At 37.0% G+C, this 18749-nt stretch overlaps 1 protein-coding gene across 1 annotated transcript in view; it reads right to left on the reverse strand.

Moving 5' to 3' along the window:
- Positions 1-14145, reverse strand: part of LOC139733163 (uncharacterized) — a 71069-nt gene extending 56924 nt beyond the window's left edge. Inside the window, exon 1 of the mRNA XM_071644002.1 lies at positions 14064-14145. Coding sequence (XP_071500103.1) covers positions 14064-14088 — 25 coding nt within the window. The 5' untranslated portion in view covers positions 14089-14145. The remainder of the gene's footprint in view (positions 1-14063) is intronic.
- Between the last annotated feature and the right edge of the window lie 4604 nt (positions 14146-18749).

Below are 18749 nucleotides of genomic sequence, written 5' to 3' on the forward strand. Positions count from 1 at the left end.
GATGTGCTAGGGGCTAAACAAGCCCTCTGGCCAAGAAAGCCGCAGGTCGTTCCATGTGGTGTCCTCAAAAAGCCACAAGTGACGTAACGCAGGAAACAAGCAATCCACTCCCTGGCAGTCGATGTCCTCTAGAAACGTCAGTGACTGAGAAGCATTCCAATTCCTCAACATGAAGATTCTGACTTACATGACTTAACAACATCACGTCTTGAGCATCCACGACTCCCTCCCATTGGCAGTTTATCATTTAACACTTTGCCTTCCAAGATACTTTTATACAAGCCCATATATAGGGTTTGAACACAGCACGCCTGGTTCCCCAAAACTTCTACAAGTCAGATTAAAAGAGTCTGCAGAAAAGTCAAAACTTTCTTTTTTAGATGCAGCAAAGCAAGCAGGGCAATAAACAAATTACGTGCCTCCTCCTCTTTTCATTTAAGTCAGTTCTCATGACCACCTTTAGCACAATCTCTTGGATTGACACATCCTAATCCTCTTTCCACTGAGCGCTGCATTCCAGGCAGCCCCGAATGACGTCAGCACAGTGGCGAATCAATCCCAAAATTTCATCTCGCGGTCCCACTACCAAGCAGAGTGCTAACTTCAAAATAATGTCTGACAGTAAAATCTCTTTTTTCCCCCTTTTCAACCAGTTGAATGAACAGTTACAGAAATCATTGAAACCATATGGTCATTGTGTCAATGTTCCTTTCTATGAACATTTGGGTCCACAATAAATGGTCTGTGCAAAGAATAACTTGTTAGAAATCACAATTAGTACTTTCTCTTAGGCAAACATTCAGAGTCACATATTAGTTGCTACTATTCTGCATGGTCCACATAGCTTTATCTTGCCTGATGGTGAAGGGATTTAGTCCCACAGAATGTAAAGAGATAAAATGTCACCCATCACAAAAGAAAGTTATCTTGTTTCTGTCTTGAAGATAATCGAACAACTATTCAAACAAATGCTTTTTCACAGTTTTGCTCCTAGTTTTGTCTTGTTAGGTGATCCGAGTATCCTCTCGGATCACCTATTGTATCTGTACGGATTCTTTCTTCTTCTTCTTCTTTCTTTATTTCTCCCCAAAAGTTGTGCAGAGGTTAGCTCAGAAAGTACTCTGCCTATCAATTTCAAACTTATACCATGTATGTATCGTGTCCCAAAGACGGCAATCGAACTAAAATCAAAGTGATCAGTCGACCGTGACGTCACTATGACGTCATTATATGAAAACACATTTTCAGTCATATCTCATTAATGGAATGAAGTTTTTCAATGAAATTTACGTCACATATATTTCAAGTTATGCGCATTCTACTCATATTCTCAAAATTCACATTTTCTCTTGGTACGTGCGCGTACGCGCGCGTTGAAATATTTGTATGCTCAAATCGAGCTCAAATTTTTTTTGCACACGTTTCAGACCATTTGGAGCATTTTTAGAAAAATTGAAAAAATCGGACGGACGCGTACGCGCGCGCGCATATACGCACGCACAGCTTATATGCAATTGAAATTTCCCGTTTTTTCACACGTATCGGCTGCCTGAAATGTCAAGGAATATTTCTACCAAGTTTCAAGTCAATCCGACTCAATATGACGTCATACGGGCCCGTCAAAGTTGAAATTCCGCGCGCGCGTCAATGGCGATATACAGTACAACTATGCCAAAAACTGCCAATTTTAAATCCGATTTTACTCGTCAGGATGGACGGTGACCCCCCATTTTCTATACATATTTTGAAAATTGATGAGTTGTACATGTCATTTCATGGGTTGGCAACGCTGACAAAATGATTAAAAGATATCAAATTTCTTAATAAAGTAAAAAAAGTAAATTTTCAAAATGACGTCATCAAATTTCAAGTTTTTTCGAGCGTATCTCACTAGTCCTTTGTCAATTTTCACCCAGATTTCAGTATGATGTAGCTTATTTAATGTTCATTCAAACATAAAATTACAGTGTTCTGATTGGATAACGGTATCACCTCGTAAAAATGGATTAAAAGTAATCTTGTCAAATTTGACCAGTTTACGTGTTATCTCTATGGGAGTGCAGTTTTTCTGGAAATGAAAATTGACATGACTATCTTTATCGAGCACTAGCTCACTTAAGCTTCGGTAAATTTCTCCCAGATTTTAATATGTTGTAGCTGAGACTTTACGCTACCGTAAGTGTGCCCTTTGTTTTTTCATACGATGTCAAAATCACGTCAAAAAATTGGGTTGAAATTCAGGCTTATCTTCGATGTATTGAGATATTTCTTTCTTTCTGCAACTTTCTTTGCAATAACTCAAGAAAAACGGCCTCTATCACTTCTATATTTTGCACATGTTTAGTTCATGTCACGTGAATTATTTCATAAAATAACAGCTACTTGATCGGACACCATCTTGGGTATGTAAATTAGGGTCAAAGGTCATAAGTGTTTCATCCTGTATCTTAGTGAATACCTGTACTATCTTTCCCATATTTTGCACACGCAAAGACCATGTTACAAGGATCATTTCACAAAATAATCACTTTTTACTCAGATGCCATCTTGTCTGTGCAAATTGAGGTCAAAGGTCATATGTACTTCTTTTTGTATCTTCGTTATGACGTGTTATCTCTATGGGAGGGAATTTTCTTTAATGTGAAAATTGACATGATTGTCTTTATCGAACACTAGCTCACTTACTCTTCGGTGAATTTCTCCCAGATTTTAATATATTGTAGCTGAGACTTTGCGCTATCGTTTCATTTCCTTCGTTTTTTCATACGATGTCGGAATTACGATAAAAAATTGGTTGAAATTAAAGCTTATCTTCTATGTATTGAGATATTTCTTTCTTTCTGCAACTTTCTTTGCAATAACTCAAGAAAAACACGCCCTATCACCCCCATATTTTGCACATGTTTAGTTCATGTCTCGTACATTATTTCATAAAATAACAACTACTAGATCGGACAACATCTTGGGTAAGTAAATTAGGGTCAAAGGTCATAAATGTTTCATCTTGTATCTTAGTGAATACCTGTCCTATCTTTCCCATATTTTTCACACGTATAGACGATGTCGCGAGAATCATTTCACAAAATAACCACTATTTCATCAGATGCAATCTTGGGAGTGCAAAGGTGGGTCAAAGGTCATATGTATTCATTGCTGTATCTTCGTTATTCAGTGTATACAGAATTTGGTACCAAAGATGGCAGATATGACTCCCTTTTCTAAATGAGAATGCAAACATCACACGGCCAATGTCTCTAAACACAGATGAAACTTGTATGGTCATGCCTATTGCGATCAGGACTCGAATCATTGATAAAAAAAAATCGGATCACCTTAATTTGTCAGTGATGACAAATTACAATCTCTAGTTTTTGTTTCTGTTTTTTGCCTTCACAACTCAAAATGCCAAGAATCAACGATTCCCGTGTCCTCGCTTGACATGTCCCTGACGCAAATGAGCTGCGAGAGACTTTGATGCCAACATCCACGGCTAAGCAGCTCACTAATTCTTCCAACTCAATTCAGTCCCCGCGGATTTCAAGACGTGCCAGTGTCGCTCAGCCTCACGAGACGATCTCTTAATGTCCGTGACGCAAGTTGCAAATCCTCCGTTACATTAACACATGACAGTGGTCTTCTCTCGATGACGGATGCCAGGTGGCTGCCTTCTTTCCCTGCCGTAAATCCCAAAAATCCTCGGGAATTCACCATGCGAAATAGGGTGAAATCCTCTTTTTAATGCAGGTATCTCCAGCTACGTGCACATTCCAATCAACTTTGGTTTCGTGGCACGATTACTCATCACTCAGTGAACAAGTGCATACAAAGAGACATGATGGTTGTCTTGACAACGGGTTGAGATGGAAAGGAGCACTCCATTAACCGTGCATAAAGAGGGTGTATCCAAAAAGAAACTCCACTGTCTGAATTCAGTAATTCGAGCACTAATCTTACATGTACTACACAGCATCACAAAACAGAAGATTCATATCTTATGAAAGCGGTAAGATCCTAAATGCACTGGATGCTCTTGGTTTTGGCACATACACAGAAAGAGTGATTGATGAAAATCAAGTCTCGATTCTGTCTTCCCTGGCTCTACACGCATGATTATGACACAAGTGAGTAAGAGTATGGGAACGCAGAGATCTTTACGAGTTTGAGTTCAAGTAGGGTCAGTGGCTGTCGACTGATCTGATTTATTACTCTCTCTTTTTGGCAGTCCAATGCAAACAAGTCACTGAAGCAAGTGCAGAATTCTTGTTTTTGAATGATAGAGGGGATACCTCAAATGCTTGGCAAAGCTTACAGCAAAGACAGTATGGATGATGAAGGCAAATCCAAACTCTGTTCCAGCAAACTCCAAGGATACTTGAAAAATCAACAGCAACTTGAAGCCACACTCCACATGAGTCAATTAACCAGCATTCATTTCTGCACATATGTATATAACCCAAGGCAGATATTAGCACAGACTTGCCAGGTTGTTGTTGTTGTTTTCACACACGATATTTCCAGAATTGATTGTCTCCTTCAACTAGAATGTCATCATCTTAAAATCACATCCCAGTCCAACTGCACCAATAGTATCCCTGTGTAAGTCCGCTTGCTGGTGTCGCAGGATGATATCACAGGACTGGTATTTAATACCAGCTGCCAACAGGTGTAGAGGCACAACTCTACTGAGCTCAAGATGCTCTGTGATAGCTTTGTCTGGAGCAAAAAGTAGGTGCCTCCCCTCCTTCACTACCGGTACTTCTTCCTCTTCTTTGGTCTACAGCGAAGAACAGTCTAACTGCAAAGGGTTGATTAAAACTTGATCCATTGGGCATCGATTACACAGCAAACAGTCCATGTTCCCTGGGATGACATGCATCTCAAGCAGGCAGTTGCTATGGCAATGATTTTCATTGGCCGCATATCAAGAAATGTTCCCACTCGCTACATGCAGTCTGGAGGCTATGGTCTTGCTCCTAACAGTGAGCTAGAATGACTGTTCTTCCTGGGGCATATCAAATACCAGAGTCCCTGATGAAGGAAGCTCTACCTTGTTTATTCAACTTCTTTGTTTCTCCAGTCTCTCCTTATACTGCACGACTCCTCTCTGTTCAGAACTAGGTTTAGTAATGCTCTTGCGTCACCACCACACCTGGGGCAAGCTCTGGCCAAAACTCCGCAGTTCTGGCATCCTGAAATAAGTCCTGAACCACAACAAGGGGGGCTAATAACCTCGATATGGGGGTGACTCATACCCCTCCTTCGACCTCCCTCTCTCCCTTTCTCTCTCCGTTATCGGGCTGCCTACAAACTTTCAGCGAGTGTCCATGAACTTTTTGCTGGATACCTTGGCTTCGGATCCTCAGTAGGCTCTCCAAAATAGTTTGAGAAGTTTCTGTGAAAGGGGAGACCTCATGCACCTCCTCTTGTGGTTAACCTTTCAATGACATCATTTTCAACAATGTGAAAGAACCAGGATAGAATAGCACAGCCTTCTTAGAATACACCTGCTCCACAGAAGAAGTATAGAACAGGTGATATCTTGGTATATCCAACACACACCTCCCACAAGACTTTAACACATGGGTATGCAGCTAATGTGGGCAGCTGATCCTCTTTGGTGCACCCTAAGTGTGTGGTTGAGGGGGAGGCCCTTATTGTGAGGTCAAAAACCATGAAAGAGGCTTCTGTGTTATTGTTTTTTCTTTTCTCAATCACTCTAAACCCTCTAAAATGTACAGGCAGCCTCACTTCAATAACACATTCACAGAATTTTACTTCAGATTGTGTGTGAAGTTGTGACCCAAGGTAGAGACTATTCATTCATAATTTCGATTGTTTTGGTAGGAAGGCAATTTGATGGTCACACTAGAAAAGATGGATGGTCTTTAAAATGATATGTCCATTTCAACAGTTGAAAAAAAAAATAAATTAGCACACAGGCTGAAAGTCAGACTAACTTGAGTGGTCAACTTGTACAAAGGTTAATCAGACCATGACACAGACCACAAGGGCATATTTCCAATAGCCTGGATTTTGTTTTTCATAGTGGCAGGTTTGTTTTTCTTGTTTTTTTGCTTGTTTGTTTGAAAAAGTGTTTGGAGATTGGAATTTGACACCATATACCAGTTCACTGTTATGAATAGAGTCAAGTAAGTTAAAGGGGAAATCCAGTCCAAATATAAGTTAGTCTGATAAAATAGAATAAAATATTACAAGTTCAACAGTATAAATTTGATAGAAATCGGATGAAAATAAGGAAATTATGACATTTTGAAGTTTCGCTATTTTTGGGGGAAACAGTTCTTGAACAGTCAATATGAATATGCAAATTGCAAAGTGAGCATGTCAATCCCTCGAAACTTCCCATATACTTTGTACATAAAATTTTGAAATTTCCATTTTTTCATTCAAACGCAATTATGCCAGAGGCTCAAATCCTCATATGTCTAACTGATCACTATTCTGAAGTTATTCAACCAGGAATAACGTCATGTTTCAGACTTCAATGACAGAAACATTGAATTTTCGTCATTTTGGGGGACACGATCAATGGAAAATTGTGAGGGTATGACATGGTTAGCTCACTCATTTGCATATTCATACCCACTGTACAAGAACTGTTTTGGAGAAATTATCAAAACTTCAAAATATCATAACTTCCTTATTTTTCATCTGATTTCAGTCAAATTTTTACCATTCAACTCAAAAAAATTTTACTCTTTTTTATCAGACTAACTTATATTTGGACTGGATTTCCTCTTTAAGTAATACTCCACTCAGCAAATCAGACATTTTTTTTTCCTTAATTCTAAAAAATTGCAATCTTCTGGTTTATACTTTTGTCATGATTTCAAGCATTACTTTTTTTTTCTTTTACTTTCTATCTTCTAGATTTTGGCACAAGAATTTTTTTTTTTTTTTAATCCAAGTGAGACACTTAGAATTGGGTGAATTGCTCTGTTATCCTTGTCAATATTATTCAACATTGGGTGGCATTAAATCTATAGAAAAAAATAACTTCACATCATACAACAATAAAAAGACCCACATACAGCTGTACGTGCTGTGGCAATATCAGATGCTCCTGAACACAATTTGTCATTTTCTTGACTATGTGCTTTAATTCCAGCAGTTCGTCCAGAGTTTAGGAAGGATGCCTTTTATCATCACGTGTTAGTCAGACTTTGGGCATGATGCCCATGGAAAAAAAAAAGTTGACCAGGAATGTGGTAAGGGTGGTAAGGAAGATGCAAGGAAGGTGATCTCGGAAGGGCAGACATTGATCATGCAACAGGCTTTTCAAATAGTCTGAAGGAGATTGTGTACCTGGGAATATATTAGTCTCACATGAAAGTAGTATAGGAACAGAATTTAAATAAATTGAATTCTACAAAGGGAGTTTGGTTCTGTTTCATTGTCTGTGAATGATCTGATACAACAGTTCACAGCTTATGTATTTAAAAAGAAATATATCCTAACAAAAGGTGGAACCCATCTTTTATTATGACTTACTTGTTTTACTTTGTGTATGGCTATCTCAGCCATTTCAAAACTGATTTTCATCAGATAAACTCTTAATTCCTCTTAGAATTGTATGCTCTTCAATATTTCATATCAATGGTCTCAAATCATCCCGGCAAAAGTTAAAACCTAAATATCCATCTCAACCAAAACTATACCATCCCTTAAAGGGGAAATCCAGTCCAAATATAAGTTAGTCTGATAAGAAAGAATAAAATATTACGAGCTGAATGGTAAAATTTTGATTGAAATTGGGTGAAAAATAAGGAGGTTTCACTAATTTTCAGGAAACAGTTCTTGACCAGTGAATAAGAATATGCAAATAGCACAGTGAGCATGTCATCCCCTTGCAACTTGCCATATAGTTTGTACATAAAGTTGTGAAATTTCCAGTTTTTCATTTAATAAATGCAGTTATGCCCAAGGCTTAAATCCTGGTATGTCTAACTGATCACTATTCTAAAGTGACAGCATGAATGGCCTAATTATATCTCCTTTCATCTGCCAGATCTACAGGAAGCTGCCAAGTGGCTTGTCTAATGTAAATATCTCGGCCACTTTTAGGCTGGCATCATACAGGAATGGACATCTCTGTGCGGAAATATCTCCGTTATCCATCCCATCAAGACATGCTTGACTTGATCCTTTGATCCTGCCCCTTAGCTGGACCTCATCCCGACTTCCTGATTGCCAATTGTCTAGCAATGGGAGGACAAACTTAAAAGCTAAACTGATCACTCCCTGCCTAGTCCTACATGTATACACACTGATATAAAATGGTGGGATTATCTTACTAACACCCTTACAAATAGCTAATGCTTGAATGGAGACAAGGTTTACTCCTATTTTCTCAACCAGATAGCAGTGGGCATTGGTTTTGTTGATAGTAGTTTTGTTTTCCCCATAAAGCGATTGTAACAATACCTAACTGTAATGCTGCTTATTTGTCGAAGCTCCAAATATACATTCTCTGCACATTTTCTTGTTTTCTTGTTCTTGTTTTCTCTTTGTTATTAGTCCTGCATACTCACAAGTTCTGCCCTTTGAAACTTTCACCCAGTAAAGCTTAGTGCAGAAACATTCTTTCAAGAAGAAATGATCATACTTCTTGTCAGGGTGGCTAATCATCTGGTACCTCCAAATTCTAATGACCTACACACCATCCACAGCAGACAAAATCAGCAAAACATGCTGAACAGCATGCATGTTTATCAAGTTACCAATAGACTGTGCATAGGAAGCAAGATTTTGTTTTCATCAACTAAAAAGAAAATTTAAATAGCTAAATAAAAAAAAAACTAGAGCAATGACAATGACTTCCATTATCTAGGCTATTATTTGTATTAATTGCAATGTGTTGATATATAATATAAGAGAGTAAACCCTTGCTATCCCGTACCACCTTTCTTTCTTTCTTTTTTTTCCTTCTTCTTTTTTTTTTTTTGGCTTGTCTTGCAGCATTTGGTTTTGGTTTCAGTTTTGCTTGGGAGATAAGTAACCAAATAATGTTCCCTGATATCCTGATAGTGGTTTCTAGATCACTGATGAATCATTCGAAGGTTGCATTCTCTGACTCTATACCTCACATTTATATACTTCATTCCCAGGCCAGGAGGGGAGGTGGAAAATGTTTGCTTCAGTTTCAAGAACTTCACAACTTGACTCAATGCCAGCTTCCAAGTCAATTTGTCTCAAGTTATGATGTACTGCATTGTTGGATACAAAAATATGCTAACCACAGTTCCTTATTCCAAAGATTTATTCCGTAGGTTCGTTAAAGGCATAATTTACCATTTGCAAATGAAACAAAAACCCAGCTTCAGTGCCTCAAAATAGTTTTAAAATATGAGTTAGGGATAGAAGCAACCATGATGTAAAAATTTGAATCAGTATAATCAATGTTACCGGTAAATATTGTTAAATGTACAAAACGTGAACAATAGTTATAATAAAATGTTTCTAGACTAAACCGTCAACAGTTATGGTTTATTGAGGAAAAATAGTGATATCTCCTTATGTCTTAAGCTTTATTGCAAAGTTTTTACATGGCAGGATGTTTTTTGATATAACTGACCTACACATACACATCACATACTTGTACATCAAATGCAATATCTCGAACATTTTTTAAATTACTGCTCCCAAAGGTAAACTGTACCTTCAGTCTGTAAATTAAATAATATTTATCAATCTGGAGGTTTGTGATTCCTACGCTTTGTTAATTAAAAACAAAATAAGGTTTTTTATTTCCACAAATGAAAAGGGTTCTATTCCAAAGGTTCATTAATCAGAAAACAAAATGCAATTATGAAGAGAGTTTCATAATTTGCTGGCATGCACTTTCTTTTCATTTTTGTATTAACAAGTTCCATTGATCATTTTTGGAACCTTCGGAATAACAAACTTTATTTCCTTTTCGGAATTACAAACCTTCTGAAGAACTAACCTTCGGAATAATGCCACAAATGTTTGGATTAAGGAATCCTTTCAATTTTCCACAAAAGTTCGGATTAAGAAATCCTTTTAAATTTTCGGATTAATGAACATCTAGGTATATCATAAATGTGTGTGGGGGGGGATAGCAAGCCTTTGTAATAATCAACCTTATTTCATTTTCAGATTAATGAACCTTTGGAATGACAAACATCAATGACAAACATCACCAGTTTTATACAAAAACCTAGTTATGGGATGGCATGGAGTATAATTATTCGCTTTTACATGTTGAATGAATGTGAGCTCTCATAAAATACCAAAATTTTAAAATCCTTTTATTGGAATGATTATGTTGTTGATATATTCACAATTCAGAGCATTCATTCTCAGCACTGATCCATCAAATTCAATGATATTGACATTTTTCCTCCCCTTGTCAATTTGCTGTCTTTAGTTCTGTTGATGATATGACATTTAATCATATTTCATGTTAGTCTCTGCCTGCATTTGCCTAGAATCATATTATCCTAGTAAAAGACAATGATCAGTCCATGAAATAAACACATTTCCCTGATGTCTTCACTTTTACATGTGTAGGGCCTACTATTCTTGCTGCACTACAGAACTGGGATTCCTTTCAGGTAATTTCTCCTTAATTCTTCGCAATATGGAAAGTACAACATCACCTGGATATTCTCAGCAAAATGAGAATTTCACTATGTTTCAAACACATTTTAAATGCTCCTAGGCACGTTATTTGACTCCATGATCAAGCAATGAAAGGAATGAAGTTCTCAGAAAATGAGGTCTGGGAAATGTATGTCAAACAAATCATCAAACAATATGCTGCCCTCTGTTGGCAAACATGCACACAGTCCTAGAACTGCAAGAAGGAGTTTTCCTGGTTTACAAAGTTTCTCACAACCCATTACAGATGCTGGCAAACAAATCTTTTAATGCTCATAACAAACCACAATAATCCTTCATTGTTGCATTGGATGCAGTCCTTTCAGCTAGAGGTAAAACTCTATTTTGCATATCCGAAAGGAAGATTCTTCATGATTACTTCATGATCATGGATGCAAAACTGAGCTCACTCTACATGCCCTAATTGATGCAGTAATCTACTGAGTAAAGGGTGACTATTGTCTTGCATATTTAGTTTTTGTTGAGAAATGTTTAAAATGTTGGTGTTTCTCCTTTTTTCTTTTGGTTCCATATTCCACCTCCACAGTTGTCATTATGCACATACATTGCAGATATATTTAGGGTTTGTGTGTGTGTGTGTGTTTCCTCTCTTAAAACAGTTTCCTGTGCAAATATATACATAGATTTATGTTATTCAATTGTCTGCAGTTTTATACAATTAAGTTGATCTACATATTTGCGTCTGATATTTACTTTGGCTGGTAGGTCACGAAGAGCTACGCTTTTCACACCACAATTCCGAGACAATGGTCTGCGGTGATTAATGTAAGCGGGTGAAGGCTTGTAGGAAAAATCATAATTCATTCCACCTAATAGTGCATTGGGGGCAATCACGCACATCGTTATGATTAACGATCCGAGACAAAGTAGGATACTAAAGCTGGAGTCAACTAATAAACTGCAAATGGCTGCATTCAAGTATCGCAAATATCACACACACTGTCCCTCAAGCTGCTACAGAGGGCTCCGCTAGCATCTGCACACTCACAAACGCACACACACTCATGCATGCACGAACAACAAAAATACAATTTCTAGACAGCATTGCCAGACAGCATTGCAAAGGAATTTCACCTAAAACTTAAAGGAGAAGTTTACTCAAAAGTAAATGCATGGATTGAGTAACAATCCAGAAACATTTCTAGAAGAGCACACTACTGAAAGTATGAGGAAAATCGGAAAATCCATTCAAGAGTTACTTATTCTTTAAAGGTATGGTACAGTATTGGTGGATATGAGAATTGGGCTTTTAACTTTTTGTGAGGTACCAAGAAAACACTTACGATATAGTACAGAGCATACCATTTTAAGAGGAATTCAAAGTTTATTTGATGAAAATCGGGTTTGAAATGACTGAAACATCCAAAAACAAAGTAAAACAAAGCGATCGTAATAAAGTGTGGGTCCCACACTTTATTAGAATCGCTCTTTTTTGGATATCTCAGCCATTTCAAAACCAATTTTCATCAAATAAATGTTGAATTCCTCATAGAATTACATGCTCTTTCACATTTCATAAGAGGTTTCTCATTATCTCACCAAAAAAATGTTAGAAACCTGAAATTAGGTCTCAACCAAAACTATACGATCCCTTTAATGTGTCAGTGCTTCCATCACTAGATGAGAAGACTAAAACAGTTCGTGACAGCACTGCAGAGCAACAATATTAAGAAAATATAAACAGAAATCAATATGTTTTCATATTTCTCACATAATAAAAGAGTACTTGACTTGCATCTTTCAGAAGGCAGGGAGAACAATAGTATCCTTAACATACGGCGGGAACGAGTCAAGGAAATGTGTAGTTTTCAAAGATTTCAATTTTGTATAATTCTCTTTATGTACTATTTTCTTCATATCATTGTCTGCAGTGATGTCACAAAATGTTGCAGTCTTTTCATCTAGTGATGGTGGAACTAAAATTTCAAACATTCATAACATTTGAATAGACTGTGCGATTTTCATATTTAACTTACAGATGTGTTCTACTTATATTGCTGCATTCAATCAATCCACACATAGGTGAACTTGTCATTTAACATTATTACAAAATGAAACGTAAGCCCAACAAATCTGCAGTGCAGAAAAGAGCTCTTTGTAAAATTTGACACAATGATGAAAGCTTAATTCCATGGAGTCTTTGATAATCACATCACATGATAATGACTGCATAATCATCATGTCCTTATTCATCACTTACATCCCAAAAGCAAAAATTCACTTTTTAAATAAATTTATTCAAAGGAATCAAATATCTTTGTTTCATTGGATGTGCTAAACTTTGGCATACTCTCAATAAATCACAACAAAACACCATTCTTTTCTTTAATTGACATAAAATAAGCACCAGTAATGTCTACATGTAGACAAACAAATATACAGGGAGATTATTGAAAACAACATCACAGCCACATGATGAAGAACATGCTTTTGAAGAGATCACATGTCATCTACTTTAGATGACACAACAACAGTCCAATGCTCACAACCCTTTTGATGTCGTTTTGTCAAAATTTTCTGGAATCTTCAATGATTTGTTGCCTTTGTTTTATGTGATGAATACCTCAACAACAAATCTTTTCTCTGTCATCAGCTGGCATTCTCTGGCATTTGTTGGAAGTTACAAACAGCACACCTATATATCCAGTTATATAGCCCACAGAATACATACCTCAAGGACACAGAATTCTCGATTTCATCTTCTTGCAGATATAATGGCAGTATGAGTCATCCATATGAGGATAAAGTTTCAAGCTGTATCTATAGGTTGAAATTACTTGGTCACATAGGTAGCCTAATCTATGGTTCTGGTAGTGGGGCATGGCACCAACATATAAGTTTAGTTATAGCACCGGTACTGAAATACGTGTCCAGGCATGGCACCGAACTATCAGTATACTATGGGTGGTGGTAAGGTGGGGTACCCAAATAAGACTTCAGGAGGCAGCAGTAAGACATGGTACCCATATTGTGCCTCTGGGTATGGGTTTTGGTGGTGCATGTCACCAACCTAGGAGTATGGTTAATGGTGACAAGGGACACACTTGCCATCTAATTGGTACATCTACGCAACGGTGGAGCATGGTATCATCTATGGTTCCAGCAGTGGTAGGACATGGCACCTACTGTAACACATAAGTTTGGAGCTGCTGTGATGAAATGAAGCACTGAACCGAGTGTTCAGACATGGCACCAAACTATGATGGATATGGGTTGTGGTGCCATGTGGCACCCAAATAAGACTTCAGGCGGTGGAGGTAAGGCATGGTACCCGCATTGCACCTCCGGGTATGGGCTTGGGTAAGGCATGTCACTTACTCAAGGGTACAACTGATGGTGACAAGGGGCACACTATGCCATCTAGATGGGTTCTGACTATGGTAGGGCGTGGCGCTTACCTGTAGGTACCGGTGGCAGGGGCATGGTGGGGGCAGTGAAGTGCTGTTCTTTGTAGTCCCTGATGCTCTGCTGGTATTTCTCCACCTGTTGCTTTAGACCACTGGTCAGGTTGATGAGGGCCAGGTCCGACAGGAACTCCTGGAAGCCTGGCAAGAGGCTCTCCACGGCTAGAAAAGAGATTCAAAGCAAGAAATTACTGCAAAGGTATATACCGATGTTGCTCAGAACAGCAACACTTTAACACATACATATCAGAGAGAACATGATAATAATGCCTCCTGCATCATTTGAGCATGATAATTGGACAGAATATAAAAATTAAAGCCACTAAAAATTTACAAATCATCTATTTTTTTCATATTAATGATTTCTTGATTCAAGTTGTTTTTATTGCAACTGACTGAAAAATTGCCTCACATTGACATACACCTTGTATATACAAGTACAGATTATTCAGTGTTTTAGTAGTAGCCACGATAAAAAAAAAGAATGAGATATATATTGGTTGAACAAAAATTACACACATCTCAAGTATTGACAATCAACATACCTTGGCAAATACTGCTGGTAATCTCTAACATTGTTGCATTTACAGACTAATTGTGTCAGGGTATTTCTGTAAAGATGAAGAATTTGTTTGGTTGGTTCTTTTTTAGAATATAATTTGATTGTGTTTGAGCTGCATCTGTTTATAGAAACAGTAAAGTCAGACAAGCAGTCTGATTCACCCTTGTCCTTTGTTGCACTGTTGGCTCATTCCACAGAGAAAAGTCTTGCAAATATAAAAAGGTAGACACTGACACAATGAAAATTAGGTTGGGGCAAATACAGGCACTCATAACAGTGCCCATCTGAGAAGAAGCATGTTTTGAAAAAAAAAGAGAGAAAAGAATGGATTTGAAAAACTATTCCTGGGAGAGTATGAGTCCCTCGATATTTGTTTCAGAGGTTTATAACCTCCCTCAATAGCATTTCAAGCCCCTTGGATGAAACATTCCAAATGTCCCCTCCAATCACAACTATCACACACACATGATTATAGCTGTGCCTGTAACAATAGCTTATAATCTCATGGCACTGCATGGTAGGAATCATGAGCCCCTCGCTAAACTATATACCGAGAAAAGGAAGTTAATGCAGCCAAAAATTACTGACTTCTTTTTTTTTCATGAATTCTAAACAGACCACTGAACAACTTGGATGTTATATCTATAGTTGAAGTAGGACTTCCTACTCCTTCAGAAATTCATTGTTTCATATTGGGCAACGATACCCATTATCAAGAAGCATTTGACAACATCAAGATACACGAGTGATAATGACAACATCACACACGCACACACTCACGCACATGGTACAAAAAAAAATCAGGACTTTGTGATATAGTAATTGACACTCGAAACCAGCGATCAATTGTTTTGTCCGCTGTCAAGCTAACATCCCAATGTCAGCAGCAAAGCGACTGATCGACTTCTTCGGCCATCAGCACCAGCACGATTCGGTGCTCTGCAAGGGCCAGCAAGGCACAATCACTCTTTTGTGATGTCACAAAAAATTACAGAGAGCAATCTGCTCACACACTCTCAGTTTTGAGTTTTAAAGCGGACATTGTTACTCTGTCATTGTTCTTCTCTGTTTTGACAAGGCATTCCCACAGCAGATTACGAGAAACTACAAAGTCAAACCAGGTATATAGTATAGCATGGCTAGTATTTTTCCAGACTGGTAAATAAAGTTACAAGTTCATACTTGTAAATATAATTTCACAACAGTTGTTGTTGTTGACGTTGTTGATATTGTTATTGTTGATGTTGATGTTGTCATCGTTGTCATCATCACTGTCATCATTGTTGTTGCTGTTGCTTTTTTGCTTGGATTTGGTTTCCCTTAATATCACTGCACACACTCAAATCTACAGGTACTTTCAGAACTAAATTTCACAGAATGAAATTATATGAAAGAATGTAACACAGACACACAGAGAGAGGGGAAGATAAATAGATAGGTAGATAGATAGAGATATAGAGAGATAGATAGATAGACAGATAAATAGATTATAGACTTGGATGATGAATTGTTCCCACTTCATATTACTTGCTATATTATCCTCTTCTTACTGAATGAAAATTTAGCTATAAAATGGACATTATTTCACATTCTTGACTGAAAATTCCACCAAGGGTTATGGTACATTTCAAATCTGCTGCATAAACTTCACTCCATGAAGAAATCATAGAGCACACTACTGCATCAAAGGCACAAGAAAGCATATACCCAGGTACTAGTATTAAACTTAAAGGACAAGTTCACCGTCATAAGCATAAGGATTGAGAGAATGTAGCAATATTAGTAGAACACATCATTGAAAGTTTGAGGAAAATCAGACAATCCGTTCAAAAGTTATGAATTTTTGAATTTTTTGTGCAGTACCCGCTGGATGAGAAGACTACTGCAGTGTATGAATAACTTAGATGTCACATGCGTACAACAATATAAGGAAAATATAAAGAGAATTTCACAAAATTCCATCTGTTGAAAAAAGTATACATTCCCCTGACTCGTTACCAACAAATGTTATGGGTAATATTATTCCCCCTGCCTTTAGAAAGAGGCAAGTCAAGTGCTCTTTTATTATGCGAAAAAAGTGAAAATATGTTGAATTTTCTTTTACATTTTCTTTATACTGTTGTACGCATATGACTCACAAGCTGTAGTAGTCTCCTCATCCAGCGGTTTCAAGACAAAAATTAAAAAAATTCATAACTTTTGCATCGATTGTCCAATTTTCCTCAAACTTTCACTGATGTGTTCTACTAACATTGTTGCATTTTCTCAATCCTTATGTTTATGAAGGTGAACTTGTCCTTTAAACGTGATGATTCAAGACAACGTCCCTGTATCATTCTCTGCAATTTAGCACCAGGACAATCATTACTCTGGAATGCTATTAAGGTGTATGTGTGGTTTGAGAACAATCAAAGAGGCTGGAGGTTACTATGGATACCAAACAATCTTGCTGGTCAGTCCAACTTCCACAGTTAACAAGTGAGTGAGCAGTGCAATGATTCATACTAACTTGCACCATGTTCTTTATTACATAAATGCATTTCTTTCTGTATCTACACCAATACTTTTGTTTTTGTGGCATGTACACATTTTCAAGAAATATCCAGAAATGGCATGACAACAGATACATGTGAATTTGTCATGATATGAGGCGCAAAAGTTCAACTGCAGAGCACTTATGCAATTCCTTTTGGTGGAGCCAGTTATATTGTACAGGGCAATGATTGTACTGTAATTAATCATAATTAATGATGATGGTTCTTACTTTCCTGAAAGTAATGACCCTGTCAATATCACAATTAAAATGATAATCATTATTGTAATGAACATTATTTTTGAGGTCATTTAATAAATAGGATAGAAAGGGACACACAGTTTTTATGACTAAAAAATTCTGTGGTAATATCAAAGTCAATTATAACATGGTACAGAATGGTTTCCTCAGCCTCTACACACCCTTAGAAGCCCACAGTACATTTTCTCCAAATGTCAAAAGAATGTCTTAAAATAATACTAACATAACAGTTTGAATGGTTTTCAGGGCTGTAGACTATGAAATACGTACCAGCGATAATGAGTAAGTATGGGTAGTGAATATCACAATTCATACTGAATAAAGCACATTTATCTTTGAATTCTGAATTTTTGTGTTCCCATAAGGCAGTGTCCAAGAGAAAATAGAATTATATATTATAGTAGAAAATGTTATGTTATTTCCATGAAATAAAGAATATACTACGATTGAAAACAAACAAAACAGGTAACTTGACACAGATACAGTGACAAGTTCCTTGATATTTTTTTTATCAGATTCAGGGAGTAGAAAGGAAAAGTTTTAAAAGCAAATTTATATAAACACAAAGGGGCAAGTCCAAGATAAGGTCCCCTCAGAAGGCAAAATTTCATCTTTGCTCAATATTGACATATTTGGTATCATTTTGAAGCTTATGAGTTGAAGTTTTGATTTCCATGGAGGAAAAAATTATATTACGTAAATTTATGCAAATTTCAAGGGCTTCATTTGCATAAATGTAAAACACAGCGTTACGTATGGGACATTTATAAAAATTCATATTTATCCAAAGGAAAGCAAATGATATTTGATTAATATGTGGACATAAGAAGTTCATCAAATAGTTTAACTTGGTATGAAAATTTAGGGATTATGCAAATGATTATGCAAATTAGCTCGTGTCCTATCATGAGATGTCCCATACGTAACAAAATGAGGTCATTTTTTTAGGTTTTTTCTCAAATTGCTAAGGTTATTTGAATGCCCTTTTGGAAAGTTCTAATTTATTGTTTAGAGAAATTAAATACCATAGAAAAAAGAAAAAACAGTAAAAGAAATTTTTTTTATAAGGCATTGAAATAATGTTACGTATGGGACATCCTCATATATATTGCATGTGAATGCATGTAGCTAGCTGGGAAGGTCTCTCTGTACACAAATGGTCAATCATCCTGAAGAAAGCATCCCAACTTTGTAGCTACTTTTTGAGTTATAGACACTTGAAACAATACATGAACTTGACTGAACAATTTTCAGAAAGGGGGAGGGGAAGATGGCAAAATACACAATGAAAATCAGCATTAAAGGGATGGTATAGTTTTTGTAG

Source organism: Diadema antillarum, unplaced genomic scaffold (assembly GCF_040938485.1).
Source record: "Diadema antillarum isolate AM-2024a unplaced genomic scaffold, OU_Dant_1.0 seq00000462_RagTag, whole genome shotgun sequence".
Classification (NCBI taxonomy): domain Eukaryota; kingdom Metazoa; phylum Echinodermata; class Echinoidea; order Diadematoida; family Diadematidae; genus Diadema; species Diadema antillarum.